This window comes from Euprymna scolopes, chromosome 6 (genome assembly GCF_053919585.1).
Source record: "Euprymna scolopes isolate OS-2025 chromosome 6, ASM5391958v1, whole genome shotgun sequence".
Taxonomy (NCBI): domain Eukaryota; kingdom Metazoa; phylum Mollusca; class Cephalopoda; order Sepiida; family Sepiolidae; genus Euprymna; species Euprymna scolopes.
Window position 1 is genome coordinate 148,517,753 of NC_136487.1, and position 14,118 is coordinate 148,531,870.

The window sequence follows — 14,118 nt, forward strand, 5'->3', positions numbered from 1 at the left end:
AACATTCATCGTTCACTGGTTTTTTACCTTAAAGTTGTATATATTTTAAGCTGTTGACATCAAGTGGCTTCATGACTTGTCTAGAGCAATTTCCATAATAAAATTGGCATATGCAATAAAATACTTCTATAAAATATCGCAATAGTCCCAATATATATATAAAAAGAACTCATTTTTACCCTCTGATTTTGACCTTAATAGGATTAAAAAATCAAGATATTTCATGCAAATGTAATATACACAAACTGCAGCACGATATCTGAGGTGTGTTATAGGTCGATTATAGGCTTCCTCGATAATATTAGATTCCTATATTTTTTCTGCTGAGAGTTCACTGCCAAAACCGGTTACAATTGATGGAGGTAGTAAAATCTTTTCTCTCTACTAAATTCCTCCTTCCCCCGCCGCCACTTTACACCGTTGCGGGATCGCTCACAAGAGACAGTTACGAAAGAACACCGGTTTGGGGTTTCTTTACTACGTAGTTTCTTAAAAACACCTGGCATGGACTTAACCGAATCAAAAGGTTATTTATGCTATGTTTTTTGCTTTTCGCTGTTTTTTTTTCCCGAACACGTTCATCATTATTTTTTGTCCTGATTTTTCCTTTTTGTTTTTCCGATTTTATTTTAAAGAATTTTTACGTTTGTTCGCTGATTTTGTAGAGAATTTTAGGATCATTTTTTATTTTTATTTAAACAGGGTTATTACTACGCTTATTCTTTGCTTTAACCCTCTCCGTACACACACACCTCCAAACAACCGGACAACGCCGAGTACCCCCGCTAGTTTACTATAAAAATCATTTAATTCGAGAGAAAAACTATTTGAAACTAGCCGAAAGACTCGACATTGCCCGGGATTGAATGATGATCACTTAGAATACGTTTATTCTAATAGAAAGCCGTGAAATCGGCCATTTTGCAAGCAAATGGATTAATCGCTTGCGCTAGTCAGAGCCCTACACTGGTTCACCGGGAGGAAACTTCACATGCCTTCCTGCAATGACGCAGTCAACCATACATTGTATTCTACACTGCTCATTAGAGAATCTACTGTGGATTTTATTAAATTATTTTGATCTTATGTAACGGTTTCTATTAAAGTATAAAATGCAAAAGTCAAATATCCTCGATCAGTTGTGTTTTAAATAGAAACATTCATTTCGAAGGTGCCTCTGTCATATCAAAGCACCCGCCGCTGACGTTGTACATCGGATTCTTCTGCCTGTCAGGTGATAAAAATTATCAAATGGACTTGTGACGTTAGGCTGTATAAGTTAATTGGTTAATATCAAACTGTTCTTTTTTTAATGGGACTTTTTCGATTATCGATTTTCGATACTTATCGGAAAGGATCTTGATACAAAACCTATCTAAGAGCACTCCCAGACATATAAATATATTTGTGTGAAATTAAAAAAAATCAGACCATTTATTTTGGACGTCATAGAAAACTCTCTCTCTGTCTCTCTCTCTCTCTCTTTCGTTCACATACACATATAATTAGAGATCAATAACTACGAATAGGATTGCTGAATTTATCTCTTTCTCTCTCTTTTTAGGTTTAGCCTCTCCCTCTTTTTTCTATACTCTCTTCCTCTCTCTCTCTCTCTCTCTCTTGGAAACTATGTTCATTTGACTTTGATAAAACAATAAAATAACAAAAAACGATACATTTCTCGTTGGTCCGAAATTAAATATTTCAATTTTTAATTAATTACGTAATCCAATTTATTGGTTCCGTCACAATATATATATATATATATATATATATATATATATATATATATATATATATATATGTGTGTATCGGTCTGTCTACTGGTGTCTGTAATAAAAACCTTTGTGGAAATGGTAGTGTGACTGCTAGGTACTGCATTAAAGATTCGATTAAAATATAATAAAGCGTGATAGAATGAAAGGGGTTGATATTCTGAATGAATATAATGAAGCCGCTATATTGAATATAACAATAGAAGCATTCTCCAGTGTTCGGGAAATAATGAAAGCTGAAATGACGGAATATCTCTGTTCAGCCAATGGAAATGTTAATGTCAAAGAAACAGGAGGCGATAATTATAGGCAACGCGTTATGTTTAAATATTGGAAGCGGGTAATGGTCAAACCAAATAATTGCAGTGAATCACGATAAGCGTAGACTAATAGTGGCTCCAGTGATCACAGAAGTAGTGAAACTATAAAATTAGTTGGTGAGCTACTCGATTACTACCTCTATGGATATCGTAATTGGGAGAGTTAATTGGAGAGGAGAAAGTATAACAATTTACGAATTGTAATGAAACTGAGTAATTAGTGACAGAAAACATGCATGAGGTACATATCGTTAGCGTGGCCATTTTGGATTCGAGTCTGACCCCAGTGTTTGGTTTTCTATGATGTCATTTTATAGATGGAAATAAATATTTTATCCGATATATATATATATATATATATATATATATATATATATATATATATATATATATATATATAATATTAAGCTGAATGTGTGTGTGTGTCTGTCACGAATAGGCTCCTATATGGTTGACTATTTAAAAATACTGATTACATATAATGATAAAAGATTTATCGTGACACAAGAATGGGTATGTTTGATCTGGCAGAAGGGTTGTTCATTAAAATTGTGGGGTCTGTGTTCGCGCCTGGTCCACAAAGTATGGAAATAAAAAATTTAAAAATTAAAAAAAAATCGTTTACAAGTGTTTTTGATATAGATGTAGATAATAATACTTTAATAAGTATGTTTTAACTAAAATAGGGATGGTATAACAAAATTATGGGGTATTCGTTCGCGCCTGGCCTCGATAGAATGGAAATATGTCACAAAGTTTAACAAGTTTTTTTTAATATAGATCCACAGAACATTGTGATAAGTGTTGGAGTGTGAAAAGGTATGGTATAATAAATTATGGGGGTTATCTATTTCATTTTTACTTTCATCATATTTTGCTTTGGTTTTGATACGCCTAAATTCGAAGCTATCTCTTTACAACCCTTCCTTTTCATAAGCTATCATACTTTCATAAATCAGAGTCCATTTTCTGTAGGCTGTTGTTGAACCCAGTCAACGATGGGTACTTTTGCTAGTATATATATATATATATATATATATATATATATATATAGAGAGAGAGAGAGAGAGAGAGAGAGAGAGAGAGAGGTCATAGGGTAAGTGTGGAAGAGTATTTTCTGGACATGCGGACGTGAAGTAACTTTCTTTCGGTATATTCTGACGAACACTTCTCTATCTTTCTTTCAGTCGTCGTTTCTCACAATTAGCTGACCATTTGGTGTTAGAGTTTTCCATTATAAGGCCAGTTAGTAAAAAAAAATCAACCTTCCGATCTATTCAACACTATTAATATCATCATCATCATCATCATCATCATCATCATCATCATCATCATCTATCCTAAGCCCCAGGAGCATTCTCCTCACACATGGAAAGAAAAAAATGAATGAATTTGAACATTGAAAACATTTTAATGTTTGGACAAACAGTTCATTTACGTAAGCACGCATTGTTGTATTTTTTGTTTTTTCCAGTGAGTGATCAAGGTACAAAGTAACGAAAATGCCTTTTTACATACGTGCGTGGTTGCTGATCCCATAGTGGGTTTGTATGTCGGGCCTTTTCTGTTTAATTAGACGAACACACCTAATCGGGCATGGTATCACAATCTAGACGTGCTGGCTTTCAAATGTTTGATTCAGAGAGAAAGAGAGAGATATATATACATTCTTAATGGAAGGCGAAACCAATATCTTATCAGAGAGGCGGTAGCACTCTCTATATAGGGATGGCCCGTACACGCCTATATACGCCTACAAAACAAAACTATCCAAATCTCAACTAAAATCAATTCTAATTACTTGTTAAATTGTTTTTTTTAAACTTAATCTTAAAAATGCGACGCACGGGCAGAATTTCGAGATTACACTCGTATAGATTTCGACATTGTTGAGTGCATTTTGTCTATTCCGCTTCCTGAATCGAACTAACTTTTAAAAAAGTTTCTCTCCTCGACAACGTGTCGTCATCACTTCCTATATTTCGGCACTTCGTTTGTGTTCAGAACTCTAACATTTAAACCCCCGCCTTAATCACGCCATCTGCAGCTGAGTCTATTTCTATTTATCACCGGGTCATCCTAACACGGACTTTATAACTCTCGTCGAGATTTCTACTTGTTACCATAATCTCCATTTACTGGCGTAGGGTTTTAATATATTAAATATTATTTGTGTCTATTAACCCTCGTTTTGTCTGCGTAAACACGGCCTCAAGATTCTCCTTAAAATATCTGCCAAACGCAAAATTTCGCGTTCTTCTAAAATTTCCAAGCATCTCTTTTAGGGACTTTTCTGTATTGTCCTGTCACGTTATAGTTTGAAATATACTTTCCATCGCTAAATTCGCAGATTGAATAGACGTATCTCTTTAACATCCGTCCTCGCTTTCCTCTATAAAAAGGAGACATTCCGTCACGCTTCTGTAGAGACACATCTGGTTCTGTTTGTCGTATTATATAACCAACTGATTTTTTCTTCCCCTTCTCTAGCGGAAATTCCACTCAAGTCGTTGTGTAAAAATACGAAAAAAAAAAACGCACGCTTTTTATACACAATTTTTAATTAATAATAAAAAAAAGTTTACATAAGCAAAGAAATGTTATACAAGACAAGAGCTCGTCTTCCGCTAAACAAAATCTAAATAAGAACTACAAATTTTGAAATTAACTTGACTGGCACCGGATGATTTCCTACTTTCATTTATGCTTCGTTAAGTCCACCATTTTTTTTAATAAGAAAAAAAAACACATCAAAAACTTGATTTTATTCAGTTTTGTAAGATTAGCCCCCGGAATTGTTCATTATGAATACATTTTAAGCCACTGGTTTCACTTTTCTAAATTCTGCTGGGAAAGATCCACCTGTTCAGAAAAGTTCGCTTTTGGAGTAGCCAAAAAAAACACGTGTCTTAAATTATCTTTATTAATACTAAGTACTAGTGGTGGGCACTCGGTTTTGCCCGGTTGTAAAATACGCTTAAATATGATATTTTAATTTGTTCATATTTCGTATAAAAAAGCTTCTTTTTTTTGTGCCATCAGCTAGAATCGAAACGTTTACAAACATAAAAATTGCAATACTTCTGTATAGTTAACAGCAGAGAAATCGAAAAACGAATGACTTTCAGATTCCACCGACCTGTATGATTCTAAATTGTGGAAACAGTAAGATTTACTCTCCCTGAATTTTCCCTCGCTAATCCGAACACCAGACTATCAAAAATGGCGTCCATTATTTCTGTTTTTTTTTTTGTTTTTTTTTAGATAGTCGCTGTTTTTTATTTTTGGCTTAAAAGATAATAGCAAAAATTTACCTTACCCTAGTACTCACCCTAAGTCTCGGTAATTCCTACCAATTTATTTTCCTTTTATTTCTCTTTGCAGAGGGAATAAAAGAACAAATATAAAACCAACAACGAACCCAATTTTTTTTCTCTAGAATTTACTTTTGACATTAATTTAAAGCAACTACATGTAGATATACGGTCTAATCACGTTGACACGCCAGTTCCCGTCAGATCACCAAAGTTAAGCTACGCTGGGTCTGGTCATTACTAAAATGGGTCACCAATTTGGGAATTCCAGCTGCTGTATATAGGAGGACGACGACACCTCCCTGCAGGAGTTGCAAAAACCTAAGGTTGTCATCTCCCCTAACGGGAATATACATGCGACTGCCCCTAACGGGGATATACATGCGACTGGGGATCACTTGTAAATTTCACACTCCCATGAAACTTCCTCCTTCGAAGGAAGCCGGTTAAACCCAAATAGAGTTAGTGCCGTTTCACACAAACTACACACACATACATACATATACATCTAGATGAATTAGAACCATGTTTCATTGTTACTTAATTTCCTTCAGAACGTAACTTTTTCATACACGTTAGTCTATGTCTCCTTAATATGCTTTTAGATGGATTTATTTTTATAGCAATTTTCAGCAAGCAGATCTAGATGAACCGCCCGTTTTTCTGTCATGCACTACTGCTACTACGTAGTCTTTGATACACGTTGTCTATGTTTTCATTGTTTGCGTTGAAAGTTGATCTAATTTTACAGCAATTTGCAGAGAGTGCACTTAGGTGAACTCCAAATTACATTTCCAACTAGCGTGGAGGTAATGACTATATCGAGAACAGGTGCCCGACAAACCTTACGTCGAACTCCACCGAAACAATACGTTTCTCATGGTCCTGGATATGACCTTAAACTATATCCAGTGGTGAGGCACCAGCTTGCGGGCTTTGGGGAGTGTGGCGCCACCCTTTAATTACCATTGCTCCCAGGTCCACTCTGACCGGAGTGGTAGTATCTGTTAGGGTTCCAACTATGGGTTAAATAGAAACCGACTTGAAAACAACAAATATATTCTATTAAAATATTTTTCTTCAAAATCTTTGGATTCAGCATTAAATAACCCGAAAAGGGTTGATATGCCGTAAAAACAAAAACAACCAACCAATACGTTTCTCACTTCTCTACCGTGTACCATGACGCAAATTCCTGTGCACGTCGAGCTAAAATCTACCCTGATTTATGAAGAAAACATTGTTTTCCGCTTTAATAATCTTACGTTTTTTTTTAATTTTTTTTTTTAACAATATATTTGCGCATATCTGTACGTACAATATTGCCACATAATGAGTAAATTATAACGATCGGATTTGAACAGGGCCCAACCAATTCTACATCTCGCGACATGAACCATTATCGATAACAACAAACGGAAAGGCGACAGCGTTCTATGACAAAGATATACAGGTAAGCATATACAGAAAATACAAGGCCATCAATACATATATTTAATACTAGCGGGGGTACCCGGCGTTGCCCGAGTGTTTGTTTCCGGGACGGGGGGGGATTTTTAAAAAAATGTTATGGTAGGTAAGTAGGAAGGATCAAACCCGGAGTCATGAGTAAAAGTAGGAAAATAAAGTGTGAAAAAAAACAAAAAAAAAAAACATCTGCAACGTTAACAGTTCGGCCACCAAGAAAAGTCCATTCCAGTTGTTTAGGAAAAAAACAAAAAAAAAACGACTACGGTAGGTCGGCGCGAACGTGAAAATATAATGTGAATTGTCCAGCACGCTAGCCACTACGCCACAGAGCACTGCAGCTTAGTTTAGTGATTTTAAATAACTTCACATGAAAGAACTACGAAGCCAAACCGGTGTTCTCTTCTCAACTGTTCCTTGTGAACGATCCCCAAACGGTGTTAAGTGGTGGCAGGGGGAGGAGGAATTTATTAGAGAGAAAATATTTTACCACTTTCATTGATCTTAACCGATTTTGGCCGTGACTTCTCAGCAGAAAAAGTATAGAAATCTAAGATTATCGAGGAATTTGAGAAATAATAAGCCTATAACACACCTCAGATATTGTTCTGCCGTTTGTGCATATTATATTTGCATGAAATATCTTGATTTTTAATCCTATTAAGGTCAAAATCCGACGGGAAAAATGAGTTCATTTTATTTATATAGATAGAAGAATAGAAGAAGAGAAGAGAAGAGATGAAACAAACTCGAGAGAACTGCGCTTACTATTGATCTCACTGCTCCAAATGTCTATGGACTTAATAGAGCTGAAAAGGAAAGGATAAGAAAATATCCGGACATCAAATATTATTTTAAAATGACATAATCTCAGAAAGAAATATCAGTTGTAATAGGAGCAAGTGGTCTAATGAAAATAAAATCTCAGGAAACATTTACTGGAAGAACTACAGCTAGCATACATAAAGGGGACCAAGTTTATTCGTAAAAGAGAACTCGGATATAAATTCAAATCCTAATGAAATCAAGTGTTAACTTCAGCAGGAGTTAGCTCTCTTGAGCTTTTAAAACTAAAGAAAATGAAAAAACAAAAAACAAAACAAAAACAATAAACGCGAGTGTATCCATTAGGTCAGTCACGTTCCAGATTTATTACCGTTGGGTTCAAGTTAGGGTTATGGTCAGTCTTTCTGCTATCGTTTATTTGTTGAATAGTTATATAACATTCAAACGTTTTATAAGAAGTTCGCGTGTGTAATCCGATACATGTCCATCTCCTTTGTTCAATGGTCTTTGTTCGTTTTAATGTGTCTTTTTAAAAGACCCCCAGAAGGTCTGTTGTCTTTTGACATTTTCATGGGTCTCGTGATTATTTGTTTAAAAATTTATAAAACAAAGCAAAAATGAAACACCTTTAAGAACACTTTTTTATCATCCATAAAACACAATGCGGGTGTTCAGAGTTGTGTGATTGCTTAGTTCAAGGGTTGTTTAATCGTGGGTCTTTTAAATGTATTCATTTATGTCGTGTATATATTGTGTCATATATATTTTGTTGTTGCAATAGCGATCATCCAGGTCGAGTTGTGACGGCTTCTTATCTGGCATGCAATATATCCCAAACCATGTACAATGGTCCTGGTTGTCAAGTGAGTGGTCCATGTAAAGGACTTGTTAGCCTTTTCAACATCGTCTTCCTCAATGTCCTTGGGAGTATACACCCAGTACAATACAAGTTGGTTGTTTTTGTTTTATGGCATATCAACCCTTTTTAGGTTATTTAATGCCGAATCAAGTGATTTTGAAAGACAATTTTTTTAATAGAGTATATTTGATTTAAATTTTTTTTTTCTAAGTCGGTTTCTATTTAACCCATAGTTGGGACCCTAACAGGTACTACCAGTCCGAGTCAGAGTGGACCTGGGAGCAATGACAATTAAAGGGTTGCTCCACACTCCCCAAAGCTCGCAAGCTGGGGCCTCAGCATCGGATATAGTTTAAGGTCATATCCAGGATCCAGTACAATACAATACGTTTCAAAATACTCTTATGCAGTTACATTGTAGTTAGCCGTTTTATAGTCAATCGTCAACCCGTACGCGACAAAAAGTAGCACTCTTCATGAAGTTAACCATTTAAAGTCAATGTGTATAGAAAGAAATTAGAAATCTGTAATAACGGTGTGGTGAACTACAGCACTAAGCGTCAACGGTTTGCGCGTGTCCTTTGCAGAGCGGCACCGTCATTCGAACCTGAAACCTGTTAGATACAAAAATAAGAATATAAATGCAAATTGAGGCGCTAACCTTGTTCGAGGTGGGAGAATAAAACGACGTTGGTTTTTGTTCGATTAGTGTGGCAGATTGCTGAAACAATCTTTCACTTGGTCATACAAGCACCAAAATTTAAATTTGCCAGGTTTGCTTCTACAGCCATCTTGGAAACTGAAAGCCACCTTGAATTTTCTGATTGCTGACGTTCTTTTCTGAAAATGTATGTTTTGAACGTCATTTGTGCCAATTTTGGTGCTTGTATCACTAAGTGAAAGATTCCTATGGAATATTGAAATAACCTGCCCCACTAGATGGCCATGACAGATTATCTCGTGCACGTGAGGTTGCTATCAGTTGGGAAGAGGGCGAAAAGAGAATTGGCCGATGGCGAAGAAATAGAACACTGATTGTTAAGAAGAATTCCGAATCCGATTCTCCTTTCTCTTCTATTCTCTTTTGAAGAACACGCAAACGTCCCGCCAAGCACGAACGCGACTTGTACACCGAACGAATTTATATGACTAGAATAGGGATTAATTACCGGTGAAAAACTATGGACAATCTTTCAAAATCGATAAAATTATCAGTATACTTTACGGCTAGTTTTAGTTTCTGTGTCGAACATCGGTAAACAGGTGCTTCTACAGATAAAACATGACAGTCAAGCCTACGCCCGAAACAGGCTGTTACTTTCGATCCTTCTGCCCCATTTAAACGTCCTGTTTAACTGGCACATGCATAACAAATAACTCTTTTACAGATAAATGTGTTTTGTTATAGTTCTCTCCTTCTCCTTTTACCTTCCCATCTCTTTATTGTACGAAATTGTACCAAAATATATGTTGTTGTAAAATACAGTTTCTCTTAATGGTGCTACCAGATCAGGCTGTTTGAAAATGTTGATTTAAATGCAACCAGACATGCATGCTATTTTTATCTCCACTAAATCATAAGTCCAAAATGCAAATAACATCTTTTATAAACAACCAAACTAAACATTGTGAATACATACTTGAATATATAAACAACTGTACGCATAAAAATTTTATCCGAAATTACCCTATTTGGCATTAAATTACCCAACCGAGGCTGACCAATCAACCAATCCTTTATCTAAAGGTTGACATCGTATCCAAAATAAGTCAGAAGAATGTCAAGATTTAAAATGACATTAATTCTGTTTTTTACATAGGCATCACCACTTATCAAGGCCCAAAGGCCACTCTAGGATGAGGATTAAAGAGTGCACCGTAATCAGTTGGACAATAAAGTAATCGTTAGTAATGGAAACTCGGTAAATTTGTTAACTTAAGTGGAAAGGCTCATCATGACCTTGTTTACGTTGAACTTGAAGACAACCATATAGTAGTCAGCTGGAAAGCAAGAAAACGGAAGACAATTCCACAGGCGTGCAGTTTTAAGAAAGCAGCTTTGTTCGTGGAATCTACGTTTAAGTTTAGGCACAGATAAAGAGTGGGGGAATTATTGATAATGATTTCTGCTAGACGAGTGTTTCTTGTGAAAGTTTGGCGAGGGGGGATCATAGTTGTGAGCTCAGCCGAGCAATTGCCATGAAAATAAGGATAAAGCAGTGACAAACTCGCAACATCTCTTCTGTGAGAAAGAGGTTGTAGGGAAGAGAAAAAGAATATCCCCTACGAGGCTACGAAGCCTATTCTGAACTATATCAAGGCATTATAAGTCCTTATTAGAAGAAAAATATAATTTGTTAGTGGCATTGGAAAATTCGCAGCAATTTATAAATACTTGAACAATTGAATAAAATCTATCTTTAACTAACTTTAAAATTCTCATTTATCAAAAGCTTGAAAGTTTTAATACATTAGTAAATAGATTTATATATATATATATATATATATATATATATATATATATATATATATATATAAACAATTTCGTTAAAACGTGGTAGGTTGGCCTAATGGTTATCGTATTTGACTCACTATCTTTAGGTTTTGGCTTCGATCTCAGCTCGAGTATTTTTTATTTATTTACAAGAATGAACTATTTAAAAAAAAGCATTGTTCACATGTCTCAGTTTCTTTCCTTTTTTTTTATTAATTATATTAAGTGTAATATAACAATCAGTACATGATTGTTCTAAATATAATAAATGCGAAATCTGCATGAATTAAATATCATATTTATATGGATTTTACGATCGAGCAATCTTAGGCGGCCTGCTAGTTATATTATATTTGTAACTTGTTATATCTTAAACTTATCTGGATGATAGCGAGGCTACCGAACGACAAGGCCTGTTAACTGAAAAAATAACGTCATGCAAAATAGGCAAAGCAAGCGAGATCTGTCGATCCGGCAGATTGTCAATAATGAATGAGAGCCTTTTAAAAAAGGATTGAAAAGTTTTTGGATACTGTAAACACTTAAAGAAATAACGAACACGCTATACACTGAAATTTAACTTTATTCAATATTAATTGTAAATTGTTGTAGGGTAAGGAAACTTGGTTGTGCAGACCAAGCTTTACTCAACTTACGACCAACCATGGAGAAAGTGCTCCAGCCCACGCGCTTAGACATCGACCCCAGCGCTCCGTCAGCGGCGAAGGAGTGGCGCCACTGGTACAGAACCTTCAAGAACTTCATTGAGGAGTGCGGGGACAAGGCTCCAGGTACGTTCCGGACGTTGGTCAACTGTGTGACCCATAATGTATTTGAGTACATTGAAGACTATGATTCTGCTATCTCTACTCTGCAAAAATTATATGTAAAAACTACCAATTAAATCTTTGCTAGACACCTCTTAGCAACTAGACAACAGAAGCTGGGTGAATCCCTTGACGAGTTTCTCAGAGAACTCCGTAAGTTAAGCAAGGATTGTAACTTTAAGGCTGTGAGTGCGGAAAAGTACCGTGAGGAATCAATTCGCGATGCTTTTATCAATGGCATTGCCTCACCCCTGATACGCCAACGCCTCCTTGAAAGTTACACTCTTGATCTGCAGGCTGCTTACAACAGAGCCTACACACTAGACCTGGCTCAGCGTAATGCTGATGCCTATACTCCATGGACTGCTCACACTGCTGCTGTAGTTGCTTCACGGACCTCGGAAGGTTCTTTGGCGACTACTACTGAGGAGGATGGAGCTCAGGAAGTGCTGGCATCTGAGAAATCAGCAGTGGCTGCAACCTGTAGTAATACCAAAAACTGCTTCTTTTGTGGTGGTCCTTACCATGGACGGAATCGCTGCCCAGCACGTGAGGCTACTTGTAACAAATGTGCCAAAAAGGGGCATTTTGCCCGGGCGTGTAAGTCGGGCGAGTTCAAGTCAAGGGTGTCCTTAGGCTTAATGGCCACACTTTCGGCTCCACCTCTTATATTTTGGCCACTAATGTTCCCCAGGGTCTCTCAAAGGCTGCTGCCTCGGCAACCATTGGTGGTCGGAGGGTGAGTGCTCTCGTGGATTCTTGCAGCACGGACAGCTACATTGATGAGCGGATTGCCCGGGAATTAGGGCTGAAAGTGCACAAAACCAGTAGGGGTATCTCTTTGGCCCAGAAATCTCTGACAACTAGTTCTCCAGGATTTGTAATAGCAGACCTTCAACTCAACCCTAATAACCAATACTATTCAGGTATACGACTAGGAATAATGAAAGATCTTTGTTCAGACATGATCCTTGGTCAGAATTTCTAGCAGATGCATTTGAGTGTAAAGTTTGAGTATGGAGGACCCAGGCCTGAGTTGACCTTGAAGGGAGACAATGCATACTGTGCTCTTGCTACAGCACCATTAGATGAGCCCTCTCTGTTTCCCAATTTATCACCTAATTGCAAGCCGATTGCTTCCAGGTCAAGATGCTTCTGTAAGGAAGACCAAGAATTTATTGGGGAAGAAGTAAACATATTACTCAAAGAAGACATAATTGAGACTAGTTTATCCCCTTGGCGAGCTCAAGTTGTAGTGGTGAAGGATCCCACACACAGACACAAGAAACGAATGTGTATTGACTACTCACAGACAATTAATCAGTACACAGAACTGGATGCGTACCCCCTTCCAAGAATTGATGAGATGGTCAACAACTTGGCAAAATACAGTGGATTCTCTACTTTCAACCTGAAAAGTGCTTACCATCAGATACCATTAAAGGAGGCCGAGAGGAAATACACTGCCTTTGAAGCCAATGGTTGCCTATACCAGTTTTGCAGGTGCCATTTGGAGTCACAAATGGTGTAGCCATTTTTCAGCGGGCTATGGACAAGTTAATCAAGGATGAACACTTGCAAGATACCTTCCCATACCTTGATAATATTACTATTGCTGGTCAAAAGCAAGAGGAGCACGACCAAAATGTGCAACGCTTTTTGAAGGTTGTCAGTCAGAGGAACATAACCCTTAATGAGTCAAAAACTATAAAATCTGTGAACTCCATCAATGTTCTTGGGTACTGTGTGGGGGAGGGAGTCATAAGGCCAGATCTTGAGAGACTTCGTCCTTTACAGGAGCTTCCAGCACCATCAAATGCTGGATCTTTAAAAAGGACACTAGGAATGTTTGCCTACTATGCTAAATGGATTCAAAACTTCTCGCAGAAAATACAACCGTTGGTGAAAGTAAGAAAGTTTCCACTTGATGAAAAAGCACTACAAGCATTTAATGAGCTCAAAGGTGAACTAGAGGCGGCCACTCTTCACCCTGTGGATGAAAACTTGCCCTTTGAGGTTGAGTGTGATGCATCTGATGTTGCTGTTTCTGCAGTACTCAACCAGGGAGGCAGACCTGTTGCTTTTATGTCCAGGACACTACAAGGGAATGAGCTGCATTACCACATAGTCGAAAAGGAGGCTACTGCTATTATTGAAGCAGTAAGGAAATGGAGCCACTTCTTAGCACGTCGTCACTTCAACCTTGTGACTGATCAACGTTCTGTGGCATTCATGTTTGACTGTAGAAAACGTAACAAGATCAAGAATAGCAAGAT

General features: G+C 37.0%; 1 protein-coding gene across 1 annotated transcript in view; it reads left to right on the forward strand.

The window, feature by feature from the left end:
* LOC145278273 (uncharacterized) overlaps positions 1 to 12,585 on the forward strand; it is a 65,417-nt gene extending 52,832 nt beyond the window's left edge. Inside the window, exon 2 of the mRNA XM_080130565.1 lies at positions 11,931 to 12,585. Within this exon, the coding sequence (XP_079986691.1) occupies positions 11,931 to 12,585 (655 nt within the window). The remainder of the gene's footprint in view (positions 1 to 11,930) is intronic.
* Positions 12,586 to 14,118: the final 1,533 nt, after the last annotated feature.